This window comes from Mastigoproctus giganteus, chromosome 2 (assembly GCF_048544385.1).
Source record: "Mastigoproctus giganteus isolate SK-2022 chromosome 2, ASM4854438v1, whole genome shotgun sequence".
NCBI classification, from domain to species: domain Eukaryota; kingdom Metazoa; phylum Arthropoda; class Arachnida; order Uropygi; family Thelyphonidae; genus Mastigoproctus; species Mastigoproctus giganteus.
This window is the reverse complement of record NC_143576.1, coordinates 23,777,090-23,795,960: the sequence shown is the minus strand read 5'-3', so window position 1 is coordinate 23,795,960 and position 18,871 is coordinate 23,777,090. Positions and strand designations below refer to the sequence as shown.

General features: G+C 37.3%; 1 protein-coding gene across 1 annotated transcript in view; it reads left to right on the top strand.

The window, feature by feature from the left end:
* LOC150089224 (furin-like protease 1, isoforms 1/1-X/2) overlaps positions 1-18,563 on the top strand; it is a 553,478-nt gene extending 534,915 nt beyond the window's left edge. Inside the window, exon 15 of the mRNA XM_090388436.1 lies at positions 17,815-18,563. Coding sequence (XP_090244562.1) covers positions 17,815-18,056 — 242 coding nt within the window. The 3' untranslated portion in view covers positions 18,057-18,563. The remainder of the gene's footprint in view (positions 1-17,814) is intronic.
* Positions 18,564-18,871: the final 308 nt, after the last annotated feature.

Sequence of the window (18,871 nt, the reverse complement as noted above, 5' to 3'; positions counted from 1 at the left end):
TGTAGTATATGGGTGGCAGTAATCCCAGATTAACGTAAGAACTTTGTGGTACTACACCCAAGTTAGTAAATGAAAGTGACTTAGGGGTAATCGTGCAGTCAAATATGAAGTTCTCTGAGCAGTACTGGCAGGCTGCCAGAACAGCTCGTGGGGTTTTGTCGATGATGTACAGGAATTTTGCTAGCAGTAAAGTTTGTAAATGGATTGAGTAAGCTCAGGGCTGATGGCATTATTTCTCTTGCTGAGGCAGTGCACATGTGGGGACATAAATTCAAATTGAGGAAGTTTTGTTGCAGGATGGCTGTGTGGCAGTTTGCCTTCAACCAACATATAGTCGATTGTTGAAACAACCTTCAATCTGTTGTTGTGGAAGTGGGTAGTTTGAATAAATTTATGGAAAAACTAGACAAAGTATATTGAAGAGGATGGCCAGGCACTGGAATGTTGTTTTTTTTTTTTTTTTTTGGCTTTTGCTGTATAAGCTTGCTTTCTTTCATCATTTGGCATTATTAATACTACTACTAGAAAGAAACTTTGACTCAATATTTCTGAAGAGGTGCAAAGTTTCTACAGTATTTTTCATGAAACAGTAGCTAATGACATTAAGAGTAGGAGATCTGTAGACTTACTTAACAAGTACAGTGCAGTGTTGAAAAAATGTTGCATTAGGGTTAAATTTGAAAGTATCTGATACTTTCAAATGAACGTTAGTAGAGAGCATGGTTCCCTCTAAGCTGTGCACATGTGTGGCCACACACTGATTTCTATGAAGTTGCACAGATGCTTTTTCTTCCCGCACACAGCCTACATACTAGATGGCAACAGGAGTATTAGTGGAAAAATGGATATAGGAAGGGAGGGGATAGCTCATGCCATGAGGTTCGCTATTGCATGACAAGTTCCCACATCTTTTATTTACAAATACATAGTGCATAGTTATGTGTTGATTTTTATTTATATGAAAAAAATTACATTACGAATATATAAAGGACTGTAGCAGGTGTAGTTTATATTGTATGTTTTTAAGGTGAGTTTATTGTTATAAAAATAATATAATTATAAATCAACAGGGATTACCTTTGTTTTAGATATAGGAAGCTTCTTTTCCAACTCTCCTAGTCCAACTCACTAATAATTCTTGAGGATGGCGATATTTATTTTGTAAAGCAGATGGGACATCTTCCCCACTGTCAGAACCGTAGTGTTCAGACCGTGCGGTCTCGGTCTGAACATTACGGTTCTGACAGTGGGGAAGATGTCCCATCTGCTTTACAAAATAGATATCGCCATCCTCAAGAATTATTAGTGAGTTGGACTAGGAGAGTTGGAAAAGAAGCTTCCTATATCTAAAACAAAGGTAATCCCTGTTGATTTATAATATAATAGAATATAGGAATTATTGAGCATTTAATAGCTCTCAATTATCAAAAATAATATAAATATCATATAATAGGGAAGGTCAGCATTTTTACATTCTGTCCACTCAACCACACATACACAGTATGTGTGGGGACAGAGTGTATAAGGGATGTATTGTGATTGTGAAAATTTTTGAAGTAGAGTTTTTTACTTATTAATTTTTACTAATAATACGTAAAAATATGTGGGCGGAATGTCGGCAGATCTACTGATCTGGATTGATTTTTTTTTATGTATAACTAAAAACGTTGGTATTACTTAATATTTTATTAAAGAAGGTAAAATGTGAAAAATTAAACATTTTTAAAAAAATTTATAAACTATTTTAATAATGCATTAAAAATTTTTGATTTTTCCTAATATTTTATAATAACTTCGTTTACAAAATACAGAGAATAAAATTCTTTAATTTTAAAATTTTTCAGATAAAAAATGTCCAAAAGAAACACTGAAGATGTAAAAACTGTAAATAAAAAAATTTGCAAAACATTTAAAAAGGATTGGCTTTTAAAACAAATTGATGCTGAAATTCCATCATCAAACAAAAAGCAAAGCCTAAAACTAGGAGATATTTTTCAATACAATGAAGAAAATGGTGTCATATTTTTCAATACAATGAAGAAAATGGTGTCATATTTTTCAATACAGGAAGAAAATGGATTATTTAAAACCTCATATAAGTTAGAAGATGCAGTTACCAAATTAAGTAATCAGAAAAAAGGTGGAATTTTAAGTATTTTGATGGAAACTGTAGAAGTATGTAACAAAAAAAAGGAAAGAAGTGAACAATTGAAATCAAATTTTGATGTGGTTAAGGTTTTAATTAATTATGTGATATTAGCCATAAAAATTAATGCATCAATGAACTTTGTACAAGACATTTATGAACACATGGAAAATTTATAGATATACCTAAAAATTGGAGAAGCAAAAATTATTCATTTGAATTTGTTGAATGTATAAATTCTGTTCTCATAAAAAATATCCTGAACAAAATAAGACAATCTACTTTCCACACTTTAATTGTAGACGAAAGTACTGATATTTCAGTACAAAAAGTATTAGTTTTGTATTTTAAATTTCAAGGGAAAAATTAAACATATTACAACACAGTATATGGAAGTATTTTGAAGCTTACAAACTGTGACAGTTTGTCCATTTTAGAAAAAAATTAAAAATTTTACGACAAATATCTTGATATTCAAATGATGGTAATGTTCACGTCAGATGGAGCAAGTGTTATGCTTGGAAAGAAAAATGGAGTAGCAGCAGTTCTCAAAAAGGAAATGTTACATCTATCTGAACAACGTTATGCTATTGTTATTGTTATTTGTTTTAGGAGCATTAGCAACTAAGGCCATATTGCTCCGGGATATACAGTGGTCATTCCTTGACCTTTCCGCATCCTCCATATTTGGTGGTGAGGGGCTCGAACCCCAGTCTAATCAAGAAGCATCTGCTATGCACTGCTACTCCTTCCCACCTGGCTACGGAGGCGCCTACGTTATGCAGGGAATAACTTTGATATTATATATTTGAATCTTAGAAAGGCTTTTGATACTGTTGCACATGGAAGACTGTTGCCAAATTGGAGCAGTGTGGCATTAGAGGCAAATTGCTGCTATGGATAAAGGGATGGTTGAGGGGGAGAAGACAGAGAGTGGTAATCAATGGACACTGCTCATCTTGGACTAATGTTATTAGTGGAGTCCCTCAGGGTTCAGTGTTGGATCCATTGTTGTTTTCTCTATTTATAAATGATATTGATGATGGTATATCAAGCTTAATGTCCAAGTTTGCAGATGATACAAAGGTTGGCAGGGTTGTTAAGGACACTACTGATGCTACGCTGCTGCAACAGGATCTTGAAAGGTTGAGCAGATGGGCTGAGAGGTGGCAAATGAAGTTTAACATTGACAAATGTAAACTACATATGGGAAACAGTAACCCCAGAGCAATGTATCAACTCTGTGGTACTACACTGACAGTGGTAGAGAATGAAAAGGAACTGGGGGTAATTGTGCAGGCAGGTATAACGTTTTCTGAAGAGTGCAGACGGGCTGCAAGAGTAGCTCATGGTGTCTTGTCAATGATATACAGGAATTTTTCTAGCAGGGATAAGGAGGTGATTATTCCCTTGTATAAGGCAATGGTCAGGCCACAACTTGAGAACTGTATACAGGTCTGGAGGCCTTATTTTAAGAAGGATATAGAGCTTTTGGAATGAGTACAGAGAAGGGCAATAAGATTAGTGAACGGAACAAAGGGTTGCTCTTACGAAGAAAGGCTTAAGTTTTGCAAATTACAGTGTCTGGAGACTAGGCACCGGTGAGGTGATCTGATAAAAGTGTATAAAGCCTTGAATGGTTTGAGTATGCTCAATGCCGATGGGATTCTTCCTCTTGCTCAGAATTATCACCTGAGAGAGCATAAATTCAAATTGAGGAAAGACAGATATAGGATAGATGTGCGGAAATTTGCCTTTAGCCAGCGGGTAGTTGGTTGGTGGAACAGACTTCCATCCCTTGTTGTGGAAGCTGATAGCCTAAATAAATTTAAGGCTCAGCTGGACAGGTATTTCGAATGAACGGGGAGGGGGGTGAAATGGGAGTTTTTTGGGGGGGGTTTTGGTTTTTTTTGGCTGATGCTGCATAAGCTTGCTTTCTTGCATCATATGACTATGCTAATGCTAAATGTTGGTTGCACACGAAGAAGATTTAGAATTGAACGATGCATGGACAAATGTATCTATTATGCAAGATATAGATATAGAGATGTTGCTTAGAACTGTATACACAATGTTTAGCAGGTCTAGCATAAAAAAAAGGAAAATTAGAAGAACTAGCCCAGGTTACAGAACACGATGTTGTATCTTTTAGACCATTAAATGAAGTCAGATGGTTATCCAGACATTTTGCAGTTGATGCTTTAATAAACAGTTATGAAATGTTAATCGAATATTGCAATAAGCAGGTCAACGAATGTAATGATCCTGTTAGTTAATACTGTTTACAAATTTTCACAAATCCACAATATCATGTGGCATTAATTGCACTCAATGATGTATTAGGAGAGCTTGCATTGCTTTCCAAATATCTACAAAAAAGTTGTTTAAACAATATGGATGCACATCAATATTTTAAAGCTAAAATAAACAAATTAAGAAGCTAATATCTTATTGGCTTCTTAAGGATGAATTTGAGGTATTGCTCAAAACATCAAAGGCAGATATTGTTGGGATATCAGAGACGTGGTGTCACACAGATATAAGGAATGCAGAACTGGAATTTGGGGAGTACAACGTCTACAGAAAGGATAGACAGGATAGGAAGGGAGGAGGGGTTATGCTATTAGTTAAGAAATACATAAAATCCAAGGAAGTGAAGCCAGTGGATATCGCTGGACAGTGCAGTGTCGAGTCAGTTTAGTGTGACATAAGCATTGGGAGATCAAAATTGAGAATAGGAGTGTGCTATAGGCCTAATGACTCTGATGAGTACAATAAGAAACTGTACAGGGAAATAGAGTGGGCCAGTAAATCAGAGAGTCTTATAATGGGAGATTTTAATTTCCCAGATATTGACTGGAATTTGGGGGCTGGTCACTCACACACTAGCAAGGCTTTTGTGGATTTATTGGATGATTGTTTTCTACATCAGCATGTTCGGGAGGCAACTAGAGGGAGTAATACTCTTGATTTGATTATCAACAGTGATTCTTCATGCATTAAGAATCTGCAGATAAATGAACCACTAGGTGGCAGTGATCACAGTGTGCTGAAGTGGGATTTACTCAAAGAGGTAACTACCATAAGGGGTAAAGGGAAGGCAACTACGATGGACTACGACAGTATTTAAATTCCATACAGTGGGACCAACTGATGATGTTACCAACAGCAAATTCAAAATGGGAAGCATTCAAAGAACTTATCTTGGAAGCTACTAGGCTTTACATACCAACTAAGAAATATTGTTCAAGGTTTAGGCCTAAATGGTTGTCAGATGAACTGATGAGGCATATGGCAGAGAAGAAACATGCATGGGATACATACAAATTAACACATGACACAGTAGCCTATGATAGATACAAGTTGATCTGTAACCAAGTTACAAAGGAGGTTAGGCAGGCGAAGGCAGATTACGAGAAATCATCGGCAAGGGATGCAAAGAAAAACAGCAAAGAGTTCTTTACTTATGTAATCTCTAGAAGGAAGGGGATGAATCAGATTGGTCCACTTGATATCAATGGGTCAACTGTTGATGATCCTGCTCAGGTAGCTAACAAACTAAATGAATATTTTGCATCGACATTCACTCATGAGGAGTTATTTAGCGAGGGGAAAGCCAGAGGTGTATTCAACTCTAGCAGTGAGCTAGAGAATCTTGTAATAACTGAGAGTAAAGTGGAGGAGAAATTGTTGAAGATAAACACAAGAAAGGCACCTGGGGTGGATGGGATCTATCGAGTTATATTAAAGGAGGCAGCAGAGGAAGTAAGCAAACCCTTAGCCATAATTATGAGAGCTTCCTTGGACTCAGGGGAGGTACCCACAGACTGGAGTTGTGCAAATGTGACCCCAATTCACAAAGGAGGATCAAAGGCTGACACAAGTAATTATAGACCTGTGAGTTTAACTTCTGTTCCAGGAAAATTAATGGAGGCACTAGTTAAAGAAGTACTGCAGGATCATTTAGACAAGACTTCAGTTATAGCTCGGACACAGCATGGTTTTGTTAAGGGGAAGTCTTGCCTGACCAGTTTGATTGGATACTATGATGCAGTCACAAAGGAACTGGATGCAGGGAATAACTTTGATATTATATATTTGGATCTTAGAAAGGCTTTTGATACTGTTGCACATGGAAGACTGCTGCACAAATTGGAGCAGTGTGACATTGGAGGCAAATTGCTGCTGTGGATAAAGGGGTGGCTGAGGGGGAGAAGACAGAGAGTGGTAATCAATTGACACTGCTCGTCATGGACTAATGTTATTAGTGGAGTCCCTCAGGGCTCAGTGTTGGGTCCATTATTGTTTTCTGTATTCATAAATGATATTGATGATGGTATATCAAGCTTAATGTCGAAGTTTGCAGACGATACAAAGGTAGGCAGGGTTGTCAAGGACACTACTGACACTATGCTGCTGCAACAGGATCTGGAAAGGTTGAGCAGATTAGCATTAGCATTAGCATTAGTAGAGGCATTTGATGCAAGAAAGCAAGCTTATGCAGCATCAGCCAAAAAAAAAAAAAAAAAAAAGTAACATAAATAAATAAAAATAACCACTTCCACTTCACCCCTCTGTTCGTTCGAAATACCTGTCCAGCTGAGCCTTAAACTTATTTAGGCTATCAACTTCCACGACAAGGGATGGAAGTCTGTTCCACCCACCAACCACCCGCTGGCTAAAGGCAAATTTCCGCACATCTATCCTACATCTGTCTTTCCTCAATTTGAATTTATGCCCTCTCAGGTGATTTTTCTGAGCTAGAGGAAGAATCCCATCAGCATTGAGCATGCTCAAACCATTCAAGGCTTTGTACACCTCTATCAGATCACCCCGCTGGTGCCTAGTTTCCAGACACTGTAATTTGCAAAACTTAAGCCTTTCTTCGTAAGAGAACCCCTTTGTCCCATTCACCAATCTAGTTGCCCTTCTCTGTACTCGTTCCAGCAGCTCTACATCCTTCCTGAAATGAGGCCTCCAGGCCTGTATACAGTACTCTAGGTGTGGCCTGACCATTGCCTTATACAAGGGAATAATCACCTCCTTATCCCTGCTAGAAAAATTCCTATATATCATTGACAATACACCATGAGCTACTCTTGCAGCTCGTCTGCACTGCTCAGAGAACTTCATATCTGCCTGCACCACCACCCCCAGGTCCCTTTCATTCTCTACCACTGTCAGTGTAGTACCACAGAGTTGATACGTTGCTCTGGGGTTGCTGTTTCCCATATGTAGTACTTTACATTTGTCAATGTTAAACTTCATTTGCCACCTCGAAGCCCATCTGCTCAACCTTTCCAAATCCTGTTGCAGCAGCATAGTGTCAGTAGTGTCCTTGACAACCCTGCCAACCTTCGTATCGTCTGCAAACTTGGACATTAAGCCTGATATACCATCATCAATATCATTTATAAATACAGAAAACAATAAAGGCCCCAATACTGAACCCTGAGGGACTCCACTAATAACATTAGTCCACGATGAGCAGTGTCCATTGATTACCACTCCCTGTCTTCTCCCCCTCAACCACCCCTTTATCCATAGCAGCAACTTGCCTCCAATGCCACACTGCTCCAATTTGTGCAGCAGTCTTCCATGTGCAACAGTATCAAAAGCCTTTCTAAGATCCAAGTATATAATATCAAAGTTATTCCCTGCATCCAGTTCTTTTGTTACTGCATCATAGTATCCAATCAAATTGGTCAGGCAAGACTTCCCCTTAACAAAACCATGCTGTGTCCTAGCTATAACTGAAGTCTTGTCTAGATGATCCTGCAGTGCTTCTTTCACCAGTGCCTCCATTAATTTTCCGGGAACAGAAGTTAAACTCACAGGTCTATAATTACTTGTGTCAGCCTTTGATCCCCCTTTGTGAATTGGGGTCACATCTCCAGTCAATGGGTACCTCCCCTGAGTCCAAGGAAGCTCTCATAATTATGGCTAAGGGTTTGCTTACCTCCTTTGCTGCCTCCTTTAATATAACTGGATAGATCCCATCCACCCCAGGTGCCTTTCTTGTGTTTATCTTCAACAATTTCTCCTCCACTTTGCTCTCAGTTATTACAAGATTCTCTAGCTTACTGCTAGAGTTGAATACACCTCTGGCATTCCCCTCGCTGAATAACTCCTCATGTGTGAATGTCGATGCAAAATATTCATTTAGTTTGTTAGCTACCCGAGCAGGGTCATCAACAGTTGACCCATCGATCTCAAGTGGACCAATCTGATTCATCCCCTTCCTTCTAGAGTTTACATAAGTAAAGAACTCTTTGCTGTTTTTCTTCGCATCCCTTGCCAAGGATCTCTCGTAATCTGCCTTCGCTTGCCTAACCTCCTTTGTAACTTGGTTACAGATCAACTTGTATCTATCATAGGCGTCCGTGTCACGCGTTAATTTGTATGTATCCCATGCATTTTTCTTCTCTGCCATATGCCTCATTAGTTCATCTGACAACCATTTAGGCCTAAACCTTGAACAATATTTCTTAGTTGGTATGTAAAGCCTAGTAGCTTCCACGATAAGTTCTTTGAATGCTTCCCATTTTGAATTTGCTGTTGGCAATATCATCAGTTGATCCCACTGTATAGAATTTAAATACTGTCTCAGTCCATTGTAGTCGCCTTTACGAAAGCAATACCCCTTCCCTTTACCCCTAATGGTAGTTACCTCTTTGAGTAACTCCCACTTCAGCACACTGTGATCACTGCCACCAAGTGGTTCATTTATCTGCAGATTCTTAATGCATGAAGAATCACTACTGATAATCAAATCAAGAGTATTACTCCCTCTAGTTGCCTCCCGAACATGCTGATGTAGAAAACAATCATCCAATAAATCCACAAAAGCCTTGCTACTGTGTGAGTGACCAGCCCCCAAATTCCAGTCAATATCTGGGAAATTAAAATCCCCCATTATAAGACTCTCTGATTTACTGGCCCATTCTATTTCTCCGAACAGTTTCTTATTATACTCATCAGAGTCATTAGGTCTATAGCACACTCCTACTCTCAATTTTGATCTCCCAATGCTTATGTCACACCAAACTGACTCGACACTGCACTGTCCAGCGATGTCGACTGGCTTCACTTCCTTGGATTTTATGTGTTTTTTAACTAATAGCATAACCCCTCCTCCCTTCCTATCCTGTCTATCCTTTCTGTAGACATTGTACTCCCCAAATTCCAGTTCTGCATTTCTTATATCTGCGTGACACCACGTCTCTGAAATCCCCACAATATCTGCCTTTGATGTTTTGAGCAATACCTCAAATTCATCAAATTTATTTACTAAACTCCTAGCATTGGTGTACACACAAGTATACATGCACCTGTTCTTTTTCTTATCTACCCTAACACAACCCATGTGTTTACTTGTACCCCAATGATTCCCAGCAGTCTCTGAAATATCCTGCATCTTATTTTCCAGGCTGCGGCTCATTCCAATAGAAGCAGTGCAAGAATCACTTTCACCTCTGCCAGTGGCTACTGTTAATCTATTAGTCCTTGTATCCCCCCAATCTAGCAGTTTTCCGACCCACCTAACATTGCCTCGATAGCATCAGCAAACATTCTTGCACCCTTTCTATTTAAGTGTATCCCATCCCTGTAGAAGCAGTCTCTCCTGTTAACAAGTACAGACCAGGCTGAAAAAAATTCTACCCCTTGAGCCGTGCACAATCTTTCCAGGGCCGAATTGATTGACAGGGCTCTCATCATATACTCCCTCCTATCGTGTCTGGGCAGAATTGCAGACACTTTCAATTTCAACCCTAATTCACGGCTTTTTTTCATCAGTGACCTGTACTTGTCAAGTAATTCCGCCGGTCTCCTACTCTTAATGTCATTAGTGCCAAATGGGCTGAGAGGTGGCAAATGAAGTTTAATATTGACAAATGTAAAGTACTACACATGGGAAACAGCAACCCCAGAGCAACGTATCAACTCTGTGGTACTACACTCACAGTGGTAGAGAATGAAAGGGACCTGGGGGTGGTTGTGCAGGCAGATATGAAGTTCTCTGAACAGTGCAGACGGGCTGCAAGAGTAGCTCATGGTGTATTGTCAATGATATATAGGAATTTTTCAAGCAGGGATAAGGAGGTGATTATTCCCTTGTATAAGGCAATGGTCAGGCCACACCTAGAGTACTGTATACAGGTCTGGAGGCCTCATTTCAAGAAGGATGTAGAGCTGCTGGAACGAGTACAGAGAAGGGCAACAAGATTAGTGAATGGAACAAAGGGGTGCTCTTACGAAGAAAGGCTTAAGTTTTGCAAATTACAGTGTCTGGAGACTAGGCACCAGTGAGGTGATCTGATAGAGGTGTATAAATCCTTGAATGGTTTGAGCATGCTCAATGCTGATGGGATTCTTCCTCTCGCTCAGAATAATCACCTGAGAGGGTATAAATTCAAATTGAGGAAAGTCAGATGTAGGATAGACGTGCGGAAATTTGCCTTTAGCCAGCGGGTGGTTGGTTGGTGGAACAAACTTCCATCCCTTGTCGTGGAAGTTGATAGCCTAAATAAGTTTAAGGCTCAGCTGGACAGGTGTTTTGAACGAACGGAGGGGTGAAGTGGAAGTGGTTTTTTTTTTTTTTTTTTTGGCTGATGCTGCATAAGCTTGCTTTCTTGCATAAAATGCCTCTACTAATGCTAATGCTTAGAAAAAATATTTTCTGAGGTGAAAATGTGAAAGAAGTACAGTATTATCAAAAATTCAAAGTGATGTTGACACTGCAGCTATAATTCACCTTATCAAACGTGTATGGGATCACTTAGATAACAGATTTCCTGATGATGAATTAAACAATTGGAAAGTATTTGATATTAATGCTGTCACAAAGGAAAGCAATAATTTTGACTTTGGGAAACTTAATGTGATACACCTTGCAAAAAAATATTCACGATTTATTACAAATAACAAAAGTAATGTTATTTCTAAAATATCAGAAGAATATTCGGAATTAAAATTTATAATTTCCGAAAAAACTAAAACTGGAACATTTAAAACTTTCAGTGACACTTTAAATATCGTACTTATAAATTTAGAGTTTTGTAACATATCCATTCTCTGTGATATTATGAGAACATTTCAGGCATCAAGTGCAGACTGCGAGTGAGGATTTAGCACTATGAATTCAATTAAAACAAAAAATCGAATTAGAATATATGAAGATCATTTAAGTAACCTTAAGAGAATTAAACTGCATATAGCTAATAGTGCAACAATAAATGTAGATGATGTCTACAAAGTAGGGACTTCTACAAAGAACAGAAGAGAAAAATTCCAAGAAAACTAAATAACTAACTATAAAGTGCAAATTTATTGTTAACCCTTTTTTTATTATTATGTATGTTCCTACTTATAATTAAAACAATTTGTAAAAATATTGCACATATTTAATCTTGTCTGAAAATTTTTTACTTAGATGCATTTCTGCACTGCACAGCTATAAGAAAAATTAGAGGGAACATTGGTAGAGAGTATATGAAGAGAGCCTTGTCAGTCAGTTCGGCTCTGGAAGGATTGTGCAAGGTCATGTTGTAGAATTTTTCTCAGTATGATCTGTGCATGTTAACAGGAGAGACTGCTTCTACAGGGATGAGATATCCTTAAATAGAAGGGGTGCAAGAATATTTGCTGATGCTATCGAGGCAGTGTCAGGTGGGTAGAAAAATTGCTAGCTTAGAGGGGATACACAGACTAATAGATCAATAATAGCCATGGGCAGAGGTGAAAGTGATTCTTGCAGTGCTTCTATTGGAACGAGCAGCAGCCTTGAAAACAAAGTGCTGGGAATTTAAAGAACTTCTGGAAGTCATCATAAAAGAAATAAATACATGCGGCATGTTAGGGCAACTAAGAGTAAGAAGAGATACATGTATACTTGCATGTACGCTACTGCTAGGAGCATAGTAAATAAATTTGATGAATTTAAAGTGCTGGTCAAGACATCATTGTTTTCTTCTGAATGTTGTTGGGATACAGCAGATGTGGTGTCACTCAGATATAAGTGATGCAGAATTTGGATATGCAGAGTACAAAGTATACAGAAAGAATAAATAGAATAGGAAGGGGGGTTATGCTCTTAGTTAAGAAGCATATAAAATCTGAGACGGTGCATCCCATTGACATGGGTGGCTAGTGAACGTTGAGTCAGTTTAGTGTAACATAAGTATTGGGAAAGCAATGAGAGTAGGGGTGTATTATAGTCCTAATGACTCTGATGAGTACAACAAACAACTCTACAGAGAAATAGATCAGGCCAATAAATCAGAATGTCTTAAAATGGGAGATTTTAACTTTCCGGCTATTGACTCGAACTTGTCGGTTAGTCACTCACAGATTAGCAAGACTGTTGTGGGTTTTTGCTTTAGTAAATGTGACTATGGTGGTCTGAGACAGTTTTTAAATTCCATACATTGGGACCAACTGTTGACGTAACAATCAGCAAATTCTAAGAGAAGCAATCAAGGAATTAATCATAGACGCTACTAGGCATTTCATACCAACTAAGAAATTCTCTTCAAGGTATAGGCCTAAGTGGATGTCAGATGAACTGATGAAACTCGTGGTATAGAAGGAAAGTGCATGGGATGCATATAAATTATTGAATGACACAGAAGCCAATGGTAGTTATAAACTGGTCTGTAATCAAGTGACAAAGGAGGTTAGGCAAGTGAAGGTAGATTACGAGAAATCTTTGGTGAAGGAAGGAAGGAAGGAATAAAAACTGCACAGACATCTTTACTTATGTAAAGATGTGAACACTAGAAGGAAGAGGAAGAATCAAATTGGTCTACTTGATATTGATGATTCAACTGTTGATCCTCCTGCTCAGATTGCTGACAAACTGAATGAGTATTTTGCATCTACATTTACACATAAGGAATTCTTTAGGAAAGGGGATGCGAGAAGTAAGTTTATCAAACTTTAACCGAGAGCTAAATGATTTTGTAATAACTGAGAGGAAAGTGGAAGAGAAATTGTTGAAGTTAAACATAAGAACGGTGCCTGTGGTGGACGGGATCTATTCAGTTGCATTTAGTGAGGCAGCAATGGAAGTAAGCAAACCCTTAGCCATAATTATGAGAACATCCTTGGATTCAGGGGGAGGTCCCCACAGACTCGAGATGTGCAAATGTATCCCCAATTCACAAAGGGGGATCAAAGGGTGACACAAGTAATTAGTTTAACTTCTCTTCCAGGGAAAATAATGGAGTCACTGGTTAAAGAAGTAATGCAGAATAATCTAGACAAGGCTGCAATTATACTTCAGACACAGCATGGGTTTGTTATGGGAAAATCTTGTTGGCTATTTTGATTGGATACTATGATGTGGTCACAAAGGAAGTGGATATAAAAATAATTTTGATATCATATACTTGTATTTCAGGAAAGCTTTTGATATTGTTGCACATAATAGACTGCTGTACAAATTGGAGAAATGTGGCATTAAGGGCAAGTGCTGCTATGGATAAAGGGATGGTTGAGTAGGAGAAGACAGAGAGTGGTAATCAACGGACATTGCTCTTTTGGACCAATGTTATTAGTTGAGTACCCCAGGGTTCGGTTTTGAGCCCATTGTTATTTTCTATATTTATCAATGATATTGATGTAGGCAATCAGGCTTAATGTCCATGTTTTCAGATAATACAGGGTAGTGAATGATCTAGGAAAGTTAGGCAGATGGTTGAGAAATAGCATTTGAAGTTTAACATTGACAAATGCAAAGTACTGTATATATGTGTAGCAGTAACCTCAGAGTAATGTACCAGCTGTGGTAATACACTCAGTGTAGTGGAAAATGAGAAACACTTGGACTAATTGTACAGCATAGTCAGATATGAAGTTCTCTGAGCAGTACAGATGGGCTGCCAGACCAGTTTGTGGGATTTCATCAATGTTATACATGAATTTTGCTAGCAGGGATAAGGATGTGATTATCCCCTTGTATAAGGCAATGGTCGTGCCATATCTTAAATACTGAATACAGGTCTGGAGGTCTAATTGCAGGAAGGATGTAGAGTAGCTGGAACAAGTACAGAAGGACAACGAGATTGTTGAGGTGAACAAAGGGGGAGGGGGGCTCTTGCAAAAAAAAAAAAAAAAAGCTTCAGTTCTGCAAATTGTAGCATATGGAGACTAGTCACCTGCATGGTGATCTAATTGAGGTGTTTAAGGCTTTTCAGTGGATTGAGCAAGCCCAATACTGATGGGATCTTCCTCTTGTTCAGACATATATGAATTTGTTCCTCCTCACGAGGAGGAACAAATTCATATTGAGGAAGGAAGGTTGCAGAATAGATGTGTAGAAGTTTTCCTTTAGCAGCATGTGGATGACTGCTAGAGCAAACTTCCATCTGTTGTTGTGGAAGTGGATAGGTTGAATAAATTCAAGGAAGAGCAAGACAAACTAGTGGAGGGGATGGATAGGTGAAATGGGATTTTTTGTTTTTTTTTGGCTGATGCTCTGTAAGCTTGCTTTCTTGAATCATTTTCCATACTAATGCTAATTATTAATTGATGTGTTCTAGATGGTCGAAACTGAAATTCACAGACAGAAACTCATTTTTTAACAAGTGTTTAAATATATACCACACTGGCAAAGTATCTTGTGCTACATTTTTCATGCGTAACAAATAGTGAATAAGGAAATTTGAATGTTAAGAGCAAAGAATGAAAGATTTTTTATCAGTACAGTAAACCTTCGATTTAACGGACTAATAGGGAAGAAGGGGTGTCCATTAAATCAAATGTAACCTGGGGGGGCATTTTTTATTGTTCTTAATGTAAAAAAAAAAGCTTTAATACAATATACAGTACTGTACAATATAAAATTATGTTGCAATTTGGCCTTTGATTTACGGATATGAGAAACAGTTTGTTTTTTTAAGCCGTAAATTTCACAAACCTGCTACTGAGATGCTTTGTTCTAATTTCTCGACTAGTTCTAATTTCTGTGCCACATTTTTCACACATTTTCTTTTAACTCCTCTTATCACTTGATGCCATTTTAAATTGTACGGATTGCAAAATTATTTAATAAATAAAGTCAATTCAGAAATCACAGAAACACTCTGTATACAACCTGACTGCATGATAGCTTGAAGCAGACTGAGACCGAAACAAAGCGAATCGGTAGACCTGCAGTTTAGTGTCCCAAGTCACATTCAGCTCACAAGTCACCGCCTGCTCTTATCTGTAATCTGGGAAAACAGCTATTTAAACACGTTTTCAGAAAGAATAAAAAACAATTTCCTTTCCTGACTGCAATTTCCTGAATTTGATTATAAAAATAAAAGTAGGTAATTATCAAAACAATAATGGAAATAGGTAATTATTATTAATTTTTAATTAATAATAGCACTGAAGTTTTGTATAACCTAAAAAAATATGGTCGAGATTAATATGTACATTACTGTATTGTTATTTGTCCAGATTTAACAGATTTTGTTAAATCCAAAATCTGTTACCTAGAATAGATGTATATGTTATCTGATATTTTACTGCAAAAGAACAGTTGGTAATGACGTCAGGGTAAAGGAAGAGCAGCGGCCTCCTCTGCTCAGTAAAAAGTGCTGCAGGAGTGGACTTATCTGTATAAACAGTGTTGTCTCCTCTGATCAAATCGACTACCATTTTAAGATAATAAGAAATTTTCATGTTAAAAAAAATTGTAACAGCACACATTCTAAGAAATAAATTTAATTTTATCTTTTGGTGTTTTATTTTCTTCTAATTGTCATTGCTTCAAGGTTGCAGCAGATTCTTTTCACTTAACCTGGAGCCTAAGAGCTGTGCTGAATTCCTCAATAGATATGATCCATTCGAGATCATCCAGTTCAGTGTGTGTGTAAACTGTTGTCTTCTTTGATGGGGCTTCAACTTCATTAGTACAATCAAATTCATATGTTTACTTGGGGATTAATCCGAATCATTGTTTTGCCGGAAGTATGAAAGCTCCGTGGATTAACTGGAATTGATATATTTTCATTGTATGACAAGTTAAACAAGTGAGAGCAGATTTGGGTACTACATTGCACTCTTGTTCTTGGTGCTGTATCTTGTAATATTGCACCTGAATAATAGCAATGTGATGTGTGGTTTCTGGTATCATGCAACACCATAGGCAAACTAAATGCAAGGAATTTGAATCTCCCATTAACCTATTCTCTTAATTTTCAACACACAAATAGCAAACAATGTGAGGACTATTTTTCTTGGGCATCATTTCTAGCATGAAAATAAGGTGTTACACTTTGCTTTAAACATCATTGATTCTTTTTTGCTGATTTTGTGGTGTAAAATTTCCACACTTGTAGTAGAAGGAATAAGATTTACTTACACACCAACTATGTGACATTTTCTGAAAAATATATGTTAAATTAATAGTAATAACAGAAATACATTTTAATGATAAATTAACGATTCAAACACCTGCAGCACTTACTAGAAAATACAATTTATTTTTTTAATAAAAATCTAAAGTATGTGCATTATATGAATATATTGGCATATTCAGACATAATATATTCTCCTAAAATTCAGACGTAATGTATTCTGCCATATTCATATGCTATTCTACTATTATATTCATGGCATGAATATATTAGCAGATTCAGTTTTTTTACTATGAGTTTTATCCCTAAAGTAATGCAGTGCACTTTTGTTTAAATATTTCTTTTATAAAGTAAAATAATGGGCCTTTAATTTCTTTCCTTTGCAATAACTGCCTCCCATGCATGTTATTAAATTTTCATTTTAGTTAACAAGTGATTCTTGTTGATTGGCCAGGTAATTGCTCACTTGTGAAAAGTTCCTAAATGCCCTGAAATCATTTTGTACACAGCATTTTTTCAGCTTTAAAAGAAAAAATAAAATAAAATAAAAATGACTTTATAAGTAGATAGGAGAGCACTTTCCATTCATATTTCTCTAATAGTTAAATTCAAAGTTGTTCCCTTATGAGAGTCTGCATTGTTGTGCAGTATTTGAACATCAAATACTGTAGTAACAACGTTCTTAAAAAAATTCTGCCCTTTAACTTCATAGCAGTGTAACAGCTGTTTCACATTGGGTTTCTCAGGTCCTTCACTGGCCATCTGAAAAGTGGCAATCAACCCATTTATGGATTCTAGCAATGTCTTTACAAACCACTAATTAGTCTTCTTCCAGAATAATGTTCTTGATAACATAAATATGTTGTTAGTTGATTTGATTGCCTTATCAGGCTTTAGACAATCTGCAGTGCCCTTGCAGACTTCACAGATATATAATTAGACAGTTTTCTTTAGCCCATATTGTTGTGATAAACTTCCTTTAAGGCATTTCAGGTTTTTCTTAGGCCCTGACTGTTTTAATTTGAATATATGATCACAGATCTTCCTGTGTTATCTGACTTTTTTTTTTTTTACTCCATTTTAAAATGTTGTAGTCACAAATACAATATCTAATATTGTAGGACTTTCTCACTACAGATGTAACTGCTGTAGTAGTAATACATCAGCAGCCAGTTGTACACATGTGTGCAGTGTGCATTACTTTTGGGATAATTGTCATATTTTATACTTTTATATATTAAGATGCTTCATTTTCCTGCATATTCCTGTTTATATATATGTAATAAATAAAAAAACTAATTGCATGTGATTTTACTGCAGGATCTTTCTCTGGGTTCTCCCTAGTTCCCCACAGCACTAGGGGAAATTCTGAGGGACTTGGGGCTTCTGGTACTGGAAGCAGCAACTCAGCAGAAAAAAATGGCCATGTGGACCTGTGTCTAGGTTGGTGCCTCATGCTGCTCTTTCTGGTGGAGGGATTTCTCTTAACACCACTTGCCTGTGAACACTGCCACAATGCACCTTCTTTTTGGACAGCACAAGCAATCCCTTCTCATCCTTGACCTCTTGTACTTCAGGGAAGAAAGATTTTTCAGTGATACTGGCACATTTCCTGTGTTCCTAGGGAATGTCATCAGCCATATCATAAATCCCTATCGTCCAGTCATAATGAACTAGAAAAAAGACCATTATATGGCCTTGTCTTCCGTGATAATCATAAGATCACACAGGAATATATGTATGTATGTATATATGTGTGTGTGTGTGTGTGTGTGTGTGTTAGTGGGTGGGTAAAGGGTGTGTGTGTGTGTGCGTGTGTGTGTGTGTGTGTGTGTGTGTGCGCGTGCGCACACATAGAAGTATAAAGTATGCCATGCCAGTTTTGTGTTACAAGGTGAAATATGCTCATCTTGTGAGGTAGCACAATGCCAACCCAGCTGCAGTAAATGGAATAAACTAAGATTTTTTTTAAGGGGACCATCCATCATACATTATGACTAATGAAATGTGTCTATTGTGTTCAGATGTCACAGCAGAAACTGTATATCTAGAGCAAAGCTGTGGTAATGCACTGCCTACAAAACTTTTTCCATACAAATACTCTATCAGACTAAAGTGAAGAATTCTTCATATAGTTTTTTATATGTTCACAACTAAACAGTGATAATGTAAATGAAGTTTTTTCAGCATTGTAATTGCAATCATTGTTTGTGGAAATAGCATGAGTGCTTAGTAAATGCTGTTGTTGTTGTTTATCATAAGACAGGTATAAAGCATCAAGCAGAATTGTAAATGGTATTTATATTTAAATATTAAGGAAACCTCACATAACATTTTTTTCAGGGACAATGTATCATTTTGATTAGAAAGTTCTTAT